At 34.2% G+C, this 13,254-nt stretch overlaps 1 protein-coding gene and 1 pseudogene across 2 annotated transcripts; one reads left to right on the forward strand and one right to left on the reverse strand.

Annotated features, from left to right (window-relative positions):
• Nucleotides 1-1,390: 1,390 nt before the first annotated feature.
• On the forward strand, nt 1,391-6,554 carry LOC120189251 (annotated as a pseudogene).
• Nucleotides 6,555-7,046: 492 nt separating this feature from the next.
• On the reverse strand, nt 7,047-12,976 carry LOC120189263 (zinc transporter ZTP29-like). 2 transcript variants are annotated; one of them, XM_039192573.1, is made up of 12 exons: nt 12,539-12,976; nt 11,300-11,358; nt 10,580-10,672; nt 10,382-10,471; nt 10,172-10,253; nt 9,945-10,000; nt 9,550-9,606; nt 9,212-9,252; nt 8,953-9,020; nt 8,652-8,708; nt 8,414-8,531; nt 7,047-7,269 (listed from the first exon to the last, which is right to left on the reverse strand). In XM_039192573.1, the coding sequence occupies exons 1-12, from the start codon at nt 12,600-12,602 to the stop codon at nt 7,224-7,226; spliced, it is 831 nt and encodes a 276-aa protein (XP_039048504.1). In that variant the 5' UTR covers nt 12,603-12,976; the 3' UTR covers nt 7,047-7,223. The 2 variants fall into 2 exon arrangements, with proteins under 2 accessions (XP_039048504.1, XP_039048505.1); XM_039192574.1 differs by lacking the exon at nt 10,580-10,672.
• Between the last annotated feature and the right edge of the window lie 278 nt (nt 12,977-13,254).

Raw genomic sequence — 13,254 nt, forward strand, 5'->3', positions numbered from 1 at the left:
CGAAATGTAGCCATCGGTTTCAGTACCAACTGCGACATTTCAAGTCTGCATAAGCCTCAACTTCAGTCCTAATCGATGCTACTCATTTCCGAAGAAAAATGTTTTAACCTCATGTGTCTTCTCGGGTGCATTTCCGTCCTTAATAAGCACACCGAGAGCAGCACCATTACTTGTGACAACCACTACTGCTGTCGATGTCGCTAGTGCTGGAGCACACGGGCAAGCAACCGCGTGAACCGAGATACTGAACTGCAGTGTGAGTTCAAGTTCATAACTCCGGGGATCAACCTTCCCGACAAAGTAATGACTGCAGTTAGAACGATCTGATATTGGACCAAAAACAACATGAGTCGTTTTGCTATCGATTTGGCAAGAACATTGCACTCGTCTAGAAAAAAATCTTGCCCTTCGAGTGAGTCTGAGCTCAGATGGTGCTATGGTGACTAAAACTTCCATGTTAGCAGATTTTCGCCTCGATGCATTGTATGTTCCTACATAACACTCGACATAGACATCGAGTAACAAAGAATTATTATGCCACGGGAACTGGTTTATAACCAGTAAATGCCGGAACATAGACAAAATCTGATACCACTAGGTTTAGATATCGTTGTAACCGGACCGGATACCGAACTCGTTACCTTCAACCAACAATGAACTGCACTGTTTTGCAAAGAACCCGCCTCAGAACCAAACCCGAATTTATAAACAGGACAGAGTGAAGCTTTTATTAAGTTTGAAGTTGCATTCAGTTAATTTCACCAGCTATTTATAAGATTGAACACAGCGGTTCCAAAGTTTTAAATTCCTACAGATAACTTACAATTTAAAAAAGTAACATTTATATTTTGGGTAAAGTACATTAGAAATCATTAAACTATGTTCAAATGATTGTTTTGATCATTGGGTTTCTAAAAGTTACAAAATAATTATTAAATTTATCGAACTGTTATAAAATAACCATTTTTTATTTTTTAAATTTCAATAACCAAAACGATATTTGAAAACTTAATGACCAAAACGATTATTTGAATATAGTTCATTGACTTTTGATATTATATCCTTGTATTTTACAAAGAGAGAGATTATTAAATTTATCGAACTGTTATAAAATAACCATTTTTTATTTTTTAAATTTCAATAACCAAAACGATATTTGAAAACTTAATGACCAAAACGATTATTTGAATATAGTTCATTGACTTTTGATATATTATATCCTTGTATTTTACAAAGAGAGAGAGGTCAAGAAGCATTCCTTGCTATAGTACAAGGACTTGTATGTAAATTTTACCATCATGGTTCAAACGCAAAATTATTTCCCACATCACTCGATCAGTCATTTATTGTTGCTTTCGAAGTTTCTTGCAACCATACTCTATCCCAAATTTCATTTCACAAATCTCCAGTTTGTGCATCCGCAAATGCATCAAAACGATGGCGCTTCGTTCACTTCTTCTTCCCTCAAAATCCCTCTTCCTTCTTCCAGCCTTTCTCCCTCGCAAATTCTAGCCTCTCAGCTCGCCGGAACTCGTCACCTGGCCTTTCAACTCATTGACTTGCTCAGGAATCGTTCCAACTATGCTAAAGATCACTCGACTCTATTATGCACTCTGTCAACTCAGTCCGAGTTAGGATCACGCTCGAATGTCACAACATCTCCCTTATTATGCTCTGCATCGCTGTCTCTCGCGTCTGAGAAACACAGTATCAGTAGATCGCCATCGCCTCTATTAAATTCCGCCGTGTTGTCTCTGACTCAACCGAACTCGACAGAGTTGAATCAGGACGAGCATTTAACAACGGCAGGTCGAGTTCAGGAGGAGAGGGTCCTGGTAAGCGAGGTTCTGGTTAGGAATAAAGATGGAGAGGAGTTGGATAGGAAAGACCTCGAAATGGAAGCTCTTACCGTGTTGAAAGCTTGCGGAGCCAACTCGGCATCGACGACCCGGGAGGTCCAGGAAGATGTGGACCGGATCATTCATAGCGGTTACTTCTCCTCTTGTACGCCTGTGGCCGTTGACTCGCGATATCAAATTGGTGTTTCAAGTATGTTATCTTAAGCTATTTCGTTTTAATTAGAGCTTTTGAGTGTTTGAAGTTCATTCTTAGCTACTTTTCTATTGAAGTAGAAAACATCTGTATCAGTTGAATTACCTGCATTGTGTTCCCTTCCTTCTGCCTTTGTTTCGTCTGCTGGATTTAAATAGCTTGCGGACTTAAATTGCTGCAAAATCACACAAAAGCTGTGGATCACGACTGCAATTTAATGGGTAAGGGTCAATAGCGGCAATAAGGGCCGATATTCCCGTTATTGTTCCGTCATAGTAAAATTAAAAAAAAATCCATCAGCCCGTTGCGGCAATTAAAATTATTATGTTTTACAATAAATTGTGCATTTAAAAAAAATAATGACCGCTATACCTGCTGTGACCATAATAGTATATGTTATGTCCACATTCGCCGCAAATGCAACACAACTGAAATCGCGGCCGTCACCACAATTTAAATCCCTGGGCGTCTGTCTTCAGAAAATCAGAGCACATGAAGAGTGTTGTTAGGAAAACTTCATACAATGAGATACCGCATGGAAAAGGAGCAATGTTCGTTTTGGTTGGTCTTTCACATGTGTGATAGTTTATTTTCATTGTCAAATTGTTCCTGTTTTTGAGCAATACAAGCCTATATCTTAGTCATGGATAGAACTGATTTTAATAAAATTGGGTTCTTGTGGTTTAAGGTTGAACCAAACCAAGACTTCCATGCGTTGGTCTGTGAAGGAGCCAATGTTCTGCCATCAAAGTTTCTTGAGGACGCTTTTCGTGATTGGCATGGTAGGTTTTCCCTCTGCATTGCTGGATGTACATATGTTTTATATTATCCTATTGATGAACTGCTTTCTAATTTTGGTCATAGTAGACCTTCATTATTTTCACTTATGGTATCAAGTTGAGCAGGAAAAGTGATAAATCTCAAGAGCTTAGATGAAGTAATTAGTTCCATCAATGGATGGTATATGGACCGTGGTCTTTTTGGTTTGGTTAGTGCTTTGCATTCTTTGATCTGGTGATGCAAATGTTTTCTTAGTTGATCTTTGAATATAATCATGTTAAAAAAACTGTTTGTTGACCTTATAGGTTTCCGGAGTTGATATGTTTTCTGGAGGTATTATTAGGTTAAAAGTTGCAGAAGCAGAGGTCAATGATATATACGTACGTTTCCTTGATCGAAAGACGTAAGAGCCTGCCTTCGTTTGCTTTTCCCGCACTTGGATGTTTATTTACGTAAATAGGTGCTTTCACAAACATGCATGTCAAACTTTTCAATTTATTAGTATTAGGATATATGACAGAAATGCTTCGGTTTTGTCTCAGTGGTGAACCAACTAAGGGAAAGACAAAGCCTGATACAATTCTTAGGCAACTCACAACCAAGAAGGGGCAGGTGTGACTCTAGATCTAGCTATTTGTGCATAAATTGGCATTTAATTGATGATAAGTCATCATAAATTGTCTATTCTGAACCTAGAGTATGGCCATGGAAAGCATAATTTTTCCTGACTAGCTTGCATTGCTTCATATGAATTATAATCCTACAGGAGTATAGTATGATTCAAGGAAAAAGGGATGTGAATACTGTGTCAATTATGGGGCTGGGAGATGTCAGTATCCTTCCTCGACCAGCTGGAGGTGAGTGAGGATGTCTTTTAAAAACACATGCATACAAATACTGCAAGTTGTATTAAGAGGCACACTTAGCTGGCTGACAAAATGTTTAAGCTAATTCCTGGAAAATGTATTTGATGTGCAATCTCATTCTGAGTTTTTAGTCAATGTTTCATGCTGAGGACATTACCTTATTTGAAGCTGAATTTCAGACACTTGATAATGCTATAACAAATAGTCTATGCCTCTATGGAATTTTGTTATGAAATATTATTATGTACTAAGATTATCTGTAAATATTATGTACGCAATAATTGTTTTTAGGATGAGATCCTCAGCATTACCCTAAACTTAGCCATATTGTTATGGACAAATATTAATCATGTTAATATTTTGTGCATTTTTCTTTGTATTTACTTGTCCATTATTGTTCTGATTGTGCAACATTGTAGATGGCAAGGTTGATTTAACAATGAATGTTGTTGAACGTCCAACTGGTCGTTTTTCTGCTGGTGCTGGAATATCAAGTGGGTAAGACCAGTTGAATTGCAATACTACATGCACTAGCTTCTACTCTCACCTAATTTAGTTACCAAATTTCATGCTTATTATACCGTGGAGTTGCTAAATGAGCATTTATCAAGCAATTTTTTTATTTTGTAGGATCACAAGTGACCCTTTATCAGGACTCTTTGGAAGGTAATATCACATTGGTCATGAGTATCTGTGGTCATTTCCTTTGGTTGTCAGCCTTGTGGACAGTGGTTTCTTTTCTCTTGTCAAGCCATTATTTGCATAGTAGATAGTACTGAAGGAGAAAATCGTATTCCCAATGATTATTAGATACTTTTTCATTCCATTTATTTATTTTCATCATCTTAGTTTCTTGTTCTATTATTGTTTCTCGGAGCATGCTTTCAGATATGTTACTGGGCATATATGGTCTAGTTTTGTCACCGTGAACTTTCAGCTTTTCTTAATTCCCCAAATTGTCATCCCATGTGATATGCTGTTTAGCTTGTCTCATACTATGTTATTTTCCATTTACAGTTTTGCCTACTCCGAGAGAAATTTGCTTGGGAAAAACCAAAAGCTTAATGTTTCCTTAGAGAAAGGCCAAATTGACTCTACATTCCGCATTAACTACACAGACCCATGGATTGAAGGAAATGACAAGCGAACATCTAGAACAATAACTGTCCAGGTGGGTTTTGAATTTGCATTTTGTGTGATTGAAGGTCGATTATCATCTGAGCTATTTTGCTTTTGTTAGAACTCAAGAACCTCTGGGACACTTGTTCATGGTAGCCAACAAGATAATAGCAGTCTGAGCATTGGCCGTATAACAGCCTGTGTAGAGTTTAGTCGACCACTCAGGCCCAAATCGAGTGGAACGGCTGGGCTCTTTTTTCAGGTACAGCATGTTACTTTATTTGATAGCATTCTTTTTCTTGTCAGCTAGGCATCCATTTTCAGTTTTCTTCAAAACAAAGTTTGTGAAAAGTAGTGTCTTAAATTTAGTTTTCATTCCGAATTGATATTCTTTTTTGGGAGGATTAAGGCTTATCAGTAATATGATTTGTTTTTAATATTTGATCATAATATTTTAGCGTGCCGGTGCTTGTGACGAAAAAGGAAACCCAATTACTAAAGACTTCTATGGCAGCCCACTTACAGCAAGGTTTGTACCTTTGATGCTTGTTGTGTAGCTTCTGTAAGATGGATCACTCTGCATTAATTTGCTGTTGTTAATACTTTCTATGGTTTAGTTTGTTTCTCATCTTCTATGAAATCCTCTTTTCTTAATGTAGTGGTAAGCCGTATGACGATATGTTACTGGTCAAATTCGAGAGCATCTATACTGGTTCCGGTAACAAAGGATCGTCCATGATTAGCGTCTGCACCCAGTGCTTTTCCATCTCTTGATATATGGATGGGTCTCATTTCTGTTACCTTTGCAGTTTACAATAAACATGGAACAAGGGCTTCCGGTCAGGACCAACTGGTTGTACTTCAACAGAGTGAATGCTCGTGCGAGTAAAGGTGTTAAACTCGGTCCTGCTCGCCTTCTTCTAAGGTATTATGCTTATAGCATATCATGTATTTTTGTGCTTGCGACATGTGATAACTTGTCTTCCGGGTTTGATCCCGAGCTTTGATATTTCTCCTTGAAAAATAAAATTATCGAGGAGAGAAAGCGGGAGAGATTATCATAGTTTGCTGACTACTGCCGGTTTTTGTTTAATAGATTGTCCGGTGGGCATGTGGTGGGTAATTTTCCTCCTCATGAAGCATTTGCCATTGGGGGAACAAACACCGTGAGAGGTTACAAAGAAGGTGCCGTAGGCTCCGGTAGATCATACGTAGTTGGCACCAGTGAAGTTTCTTTAAAGTTGGTAGGTGTTTAACAATTCTGCATGGTTGTGTTTTATACCTTCCCAAATTCCACCTTGATTCTACTCGGTTTTGAGCTTTACACGGCTTAATTTATATTCATTCGATTTATCTGCTCGTGTAGCTGGGGCCTGTGCAAGGAGTTCTTTTTTCCGATTATGGACACGATCTATGCTCAGGCCCCACTGTGCCCGGTAAGCTATATGTTCCGGTCCATTTTTCTTTCATGTTTCGGTCAGAAAAAAGACAGATTAGAGAAGTTATGATGATAAAATGTTCCGGTTATATTGAATGTTTGGTGTGTTTGTAGGGAATCCGGCGGGGGCGAGGAATAAACGTGGGAGTGGATATGGAATTGGAATTGGTGTCCGAATGGACTCGCCTTTCGGCCTTTTGCGCCTTGAATATGCTTTTAATGATAGGTTTTCCAAGAGGCTTCACTTTGCCCTTGGCCACCCTAAATAAAAAAAAACCTTTGCCTTCTCCACTCCCTTATTTGCCAAAATAATAATAAATACTATAAATGGATTTGAAAATTTTTATAAGCATGACTATCTACATATTATCAACATTTTCAATTTTTATACAAAGCATGCCCGGAATTGTGGTAGATTTAACTAGAGCTATTCAATCCGTTAATTCGATTAGTGATTTAACTAAATCTAAATCAAATTAATTTTTTTTGAAAAACATTGATATAATATATATAACATATCAGATATTTAATATTTTCGATTACTTTGATCAATTAACCAATCTAAAATTGAATTAATCAAACTTTAAAAAAAATTCTTAATTGTTAAATCATCTAATTATCCAATCGATTAACCAAATTAAATTTTAATTTGATCTATTAATTCGATTAAAACCAAACAATGACCAACCTTGGATTACAGAAACCTTAATCTAGTTCTGCGCTAGTTCAAGCCGAGCTTACCGGGATAAAAAGTAATCCGACCGATGGACAAATCTATTTTATTTATTTATTTTCATTTCAATTGTTAAAAGGAACAAATTGATATTATCTACATTGCAATTTTGGGGTATTATAAGATCTTCCAGAGTGGCTACAAGATCGCAGAAAGCAATCAATATCAGTATGCATAACAAGACATTGGTTTCGGAATTTTACAACAATTTTGTTTAAAGCTTCATGGAAACAGGCTACAAGTTCAACTCCTTGGGTAAGCTTAGTTCGAGAAAGTACAGGCTGCACGAAAACCGTAGAAGAGATAATGTTAAAGTTCAAAACTAACCGGAAAACATAATTCTGCTAAACGTTGTTTTTCCTACATGAGTTCAAAGACATGCTTTGTGCATCATTAACCATTCGATGTGATAATGATGATCGAACTACATATGTCTATATGAGCTTAACGAAGTTTAGAAACGTTTGAACCCGTTTTGGAAACAATAAACTATTTTGCTATAAGGGTCTGTTTGTTTGGTTGTAATTGATTTTCGGAAAAATGAATTACTGTAAAATGAAATACTAGAATTTAAAATCTGAAAAAATAATTACATTTCTGGAAAATGTTTTTCGTAAAATGAATTACATTTTTTTGAAAAACATTTGAAAAACGTTTTATGATGTTTGGAAGATGTTATTTAAACATTTTTTTTCATTAGTTGATGAGTTTTTTAAAAATTATTTATTACAAATATTAAATTCAATAAATAATATTATTTATCATAAAACTTAATATTATTATTTTAAAATATTAAAATAATTTATTTATTATTAAATATTATTTTTATAATTTTATTAATAAAAATATTAATATTGGTATATTTTAGTGAAATAAAAATATTATAAATTATATTATTTATTTATTTATTAAAGTAATAGTGTTATATTATATTTTAAAAATATTAATTAGTATATTTTAAATATCTTTATTAAAATATTATTAGATTATTTTATAAATATTAAATATATAAATAATATTATTTATTATTAAATATATAAAAAATTTATTATATATTTATTAAAATAAAAATATAATATTATATTATTATAAATATTAATAAATATATTTTAAATATTTTATTAATATTAAATTCATAAAAATAAAATTATTTTGTGTATTTATTCTTTGAAGTGAAAAGTTCGGAAAATGACTTATAGAAAATCAAACCGTAAATTCTGTTGAACAGGAAAATGAATTACGTTGACCAACCAGTTTTCCTCCAACCAAACACTGGAAAACATTTTCCGAAAAACGAATTACGTGAAACAAACACGAGAAAACTTTTTCCAAAAAACGAATTACATGAAACAAACACGAGATTTCGGGGAAAACCAATTCCGTAATTCATTTTACGGCAAACAAACAGACCTTAAATTTTATTACCTTGCAGACATGAATGCCATTCCGAAGAAAACAGCCTTGACAGCTTGTTTCTGCCCCGCGTAATCGAATGCCAATGGCAGCATTTCGTGTAATGTTAGGAAGGCCATCACCCCACCAACTGAAATTTTGACATAGATTTAGAGTAAGAGATTTTCACTAGATGATAACATAGAGCATGGGAAACTAGATTCTTTTTCTAGAATCAGATCCAATACGAGTGATCAACAGTACTACAAACCTGATCCTAACAAGCCCTCAAGAATTTCAGGGCTTAAGTTGCTCGGAAACAGATACGCTGTGGTACAAGAAAAAGACAAATAAACAAGGTCATATAATCTGACATCGATAGAAAAGATAATCTTGAAAGCAAATAAGCTCTGAATTCCCTGTGAACTACGACAGTATAGGTTATATTCAGACCAAATATAAACATTAAACTCATTCAGAAGAAAACCTTCTTAGATTTTATGTTTTACATTTATTATTTTAACATTTTTTTAATCTTTTCGTGGTACTTTAAGAAAAGGCAGTCCTCTTACCGACAATTACGACACCAAGTGGCTCTGCAAAACCAGAAAGCGTTGCCAATTTGAATGCCTGCCACTTGCTGACGAGTAATACAAACAAACCAGTTACAACAGATTCGTCATACCAATAAGTTCTAGTTCATTCGCGTACTTAAAAATGGAATAAAAAATAGCTCATCCAACATTGGTTAGCACCCACACCATGTGATTGTCCCATGGACCCTGTATTTCGAGAAGCTGAATTGACCAGTGTCTCAATAAAAATTCTCACCTTTGAGTAGCAAAGTAAACCGGAAGGGCGACAGCAACACCCTATAAAATGGTCACAAAGTTTTAAGAAACACAATACTTTACTAAGTTTGTATATTTATCTATCAGTTATGGGATATAAACTTCGCTTTGGTAGTTGATAAGTCGGTCATAATACAATCATGAATGAACCAAAATGCTCATTGTTATCATAAAATACTAAATATGATATATATATATATATATATTATGAGAAAACAATTTATTTTGGTTATTTTGAACTAGTTAAACTGTGAGCCGAACAGTAAGTGGGTTGCTTTCAAGGTCGGCTTCAAAATTAGCGGAAAAAAGAATATGTACCTCTGGGATGTTGTGCAAAGCAATGGCCAAAGCTAAATTAAGACCAACACGAAGGCCCTATATGACAACCATTAGGCAAGAAAAATAGATTCATTAGCATAAGTATAAAATATTGTGGGAATAAGTAAGAAATTTAAGTTCCGAGGCTTTATAGGCTTAAGAACCTATCCCACTCCCAAAGAGAAAGGGAGGGAGTGAAAGAATAGTTGTTCTTAATTGCTATAAATGAAATCTAAAATAAAGAATTGTTCAATCATCATACTCGGCACATCAATAATCTTGAACATTGAAAAATCATCAGATAATAAAGGTGCATTATTATGAAAACAATCATCGTTCACAACTATTTGAAAACAATGATCGTTTTCATGATAATGCAGGTTGGGACTGCCCACCTTCATGGATCCAAGGAAAACTGCCATTCCCTCCGGAAAATTATGCAAGCTTATGCCTGCCATTCATTAAAGAAAAATTCAGTCATTCAAACTGGTAACCCAAGCTTGTTCCTTTTTTTTTTTGCAAAGAGTTAAAACCATATATTCAAACATACTAAAATTTTCCAAAAAGTTCAAATCAGATGACCTAAAAATTAGAACCAAATTCTACTACAAGACAGCTTTACCTATTGCTGTAATAATTCCACTAAAAAAAACCTGACGTCGATGCTTTTTCATCACATCTTTGCCCCCTTCATCACCACTTCTCTGCTCTCCAATGCATTATCAAACAGTCAATGAATATTTTGATATTTTTTGGTTTAGATAAAGATGCATTGCGTTAAAAAAAATTTGAACACTCATTCAGTCAGATAACAAATAAAAAGCATCCAAACCTTTTTGCCTTTAACCTCAGAACTGTGAGGTAGAGTTGGCTCGGGTATAAAATTGGCAACCACAGCAAAGAAGATAACACCAGCAAAAAACTGCATTGTTGCAGAAAGAAATATTAGATACCGAGAAAACATAAATGAATCATGAACTAGAAAGGTCGTGCATGACAATCAGAATGAAACTGGTAAGATATAGCTAACCCAGAGGTTTCCTTTCAAGAACCCAATCGAGTTCATAGCATTATGAGCTAAATCAAGGAACGATATGCTCAACATTAGACCTGCAGCAAAACCCTGCATGAAAGAGACACCAGGGCATTAGACGATATCAGAATATAATCTATCTATTTCTTTAAAATGTCACCAATCATCCTTGGATTAAATAAACATAAACTGGACAACTTTTTATTAACTTTTAGAAAATAAAGCTAACAAAGACAAACGGGAAGGAAAAAGGCAGCTAAACAAATAAAAACCACACCAAGAAATATTCATGGCTACTATCCTTTTTAAAATCTAATTCTTTGCTAAACAAGATGAGTTTTACCCCCCTCAGTGAGTTTGGTTAAGTTATTTCAGAAATCACTTAATTTATTGAAAATGATACATAGCTAGGACAAAATTAATGTATTCAGAACTTTTAATCTTTCACTACACTATCCTATGATAGTAAAAGTATCTTGTTAATCATAAAATCTTTAAAAAGAGCATCAATCAATTTTGAAGAAAATAAAATAGAAATAAATCCATTCAATATTTAATTGTTAGCATCATGCAAAAGTTAGTACTAAAAGAATTCAACCCTTGAAATTTAACATTGGAAATTTTAGCATTAATACCCATTAGGAAAATGTCACTAAGTAACTGATATTTGGATGAAGATTCATCTTTCTTCTTTGAGATCAGAACTTGTAGCATTACCTGTAAAAGCCCAAGCATTTTCAAATTGGGAGCTTGACTAAGAATTACGAAAAGGGCACCTGTTCCAAACGGAAAGACAAGCCATTAGAATAAATTGCAAAACCTTTTTCGGAAATAGTTGCATAATGTTTATTGTATGTAAATGAACAAATAAGTAATGAAGAAAAGGGAAAAAATGGGGAAAAAGAAAAAAGAAGATGCAATACATTTCAAGAGAATAACATATAGTTTTGTGCTTTAAGTGTTCAATTCATCTACAAAACTTTTCAGTACAACATCACTATGGTGTAAACTAAACAAATTCGAGACCAAATACACAACAATAAGCAATTTAGGACTACCATCAACGATAAAATCAAAACCATTAGTGAAACTGGTGGTGATAGATGGGGTACCAGAGATGCAATGGTGTGCTTTCTGCATAACTATTTGAAGCAAAAAATATTCCCATACTTTCTAACCAAAAGCAGCAGTTGAGCACAACAAGCCACCTAGTTTCCAATACGTTATCAGAGGCTTTTAATCTCAACAGGCAACTAACTACAAAGGCTAGAAGTTAATGTCACGTGTAACCACAATCAGTTATCTATTTCCAATATCCATTTAACACAAGAAAGCAAGGGTTCCCTGCAATAAACAGGGTTTATGGTCTCTAACATTCTTTCTCGTCGTATAACACCAAGACCAGTAAATGTCGCTTTCGGAATCTCTATGAAAATATAACATAAAAAGCAATGGTACTCCGGATTTGTATCCAACACTCGCACATAAGCCCGAGTAAATAAAATAAAACCATGTCTTAACTTGGTTGGGAATTAAAACTTTATATAAATTACTATTAAAATTGGAAATTCTTCTTAGCATGAAATTTTATTGTTAAACGATAAACCCACAATGACCATGTTTTTACCAAATGCCAACAATGGTAATTCATATTACGATTTCGAAGGATTGGAACTTTAGCACAAGTCCATTACATTTTGTATAGGTAAAATCCAAGAAACAAGCATTAGATAACTTTAGCTGTGACAAATACACTTCAAAAATTGAAGATTATCTCACATGGAACAAATTTTACCCATAAACAAGCAGGAAAAGAAAACAACCAAACACACTCAAAAGTACCCAGAACCACATACATTAAAAAAAATGAAACAATTAAGGTTTTACTGATAAAGAAACAGCTTATAAAAATAGGGGATGGAGGAATATAGATGAAGAAGAAAACTGTAAACTGACCTAGAGAAGTACTGAATCCACCAACGAGAGAAAGAGCAAGCGCCACCATAACCTGAGAATCCATGTGGGGAAATTCGCTTGTTTCTCTTATCTCGATTCCCTTTACTTAAAAAAAGGAAGTTCCACAGCTAAGAAGGGGTCGATATAGAGATATGAGATTGATAATTATGGCTGGGTTATGGATTTTGGACTGAAAATGACAAAACCCAACGCCAAAAAAAAACAGGATTAATGAAGAAAACAGAAGGAATAATTGCTGAAAAAGAAAGAGATGAATTGATAGAGAGGTTGAAGGAATAGGCAGCTATTTAGCTAAGGGTTATGCTATTTGTTAAGCTTAAACCACCATTTTTCTTGCTCTAGAGTTTATTCCATGTTTCAACCAATTGTTTTTTTATGCAATTGCTTGAATATTGGGAGTAGAGAGCATAATTCTGGCCATGATAACGATATGATGTTATATAAAAAAGGAACGAGTAAAATAAGATTAAATAATAATAATATTCAATATAAAGTTATTGTTTATGATAAATTAATTATTTTAAATTTTGAAATTAAAATTATTATTATATTACATTACATTATAGAGAAAAAAAGATTATAATTAACGATATTATTATAAGAGAGATGTAAAAGAGTATATAAACCTTCTAGACATATATAAGTGTATGAATATATATTTTTTAAATACAATAAGTGTATGAATATGAATCCCA

The sequence above is a fragment of the Hibiscus syriacus genome, unplaced genomic scaffold (genome assembly GCF_006381635.1).
Source record: "Hibiscus syriacus cultivar Baekdansim isolate YM2019G1 unplaced genomic scaffold, ASM638163v2 tig00116954_pilon, whole genome shotgun sequence".
NCBI classification, from domain to species: Eukaryota; Viridiplantae; Streptophyta; class Magnoliopsida; order Malvales; family Malvaceae; genus Hibiscus; species Hibiscus syriacus.

Bases quoted from the DNA above. Each gene is read 5' to 3' on its own strand.
- LOC120189263 (XM_039192573.1), bottom strand. From the start codon at position 12,602: ATGGATTCTCAGGTTATGGTGGCGCTTGCTCTTTCTCTCGTTGGTGGA. The intron at 10,472-10,579 runs GTTAGCTATATC...GCAACAATGCAG, and splicing joins TCTTGAAAGGAAACCTCTGG to TTTTTTGCTGGTGTTATCTT. The intron at 10,254-10,381 runs GTTTGGATGCTT...ATTGGAGAGCAG, and splicing joins CTGAGGTTAAAGGCAAAAAG to AGAAGTGGTGATGAAGGGGG.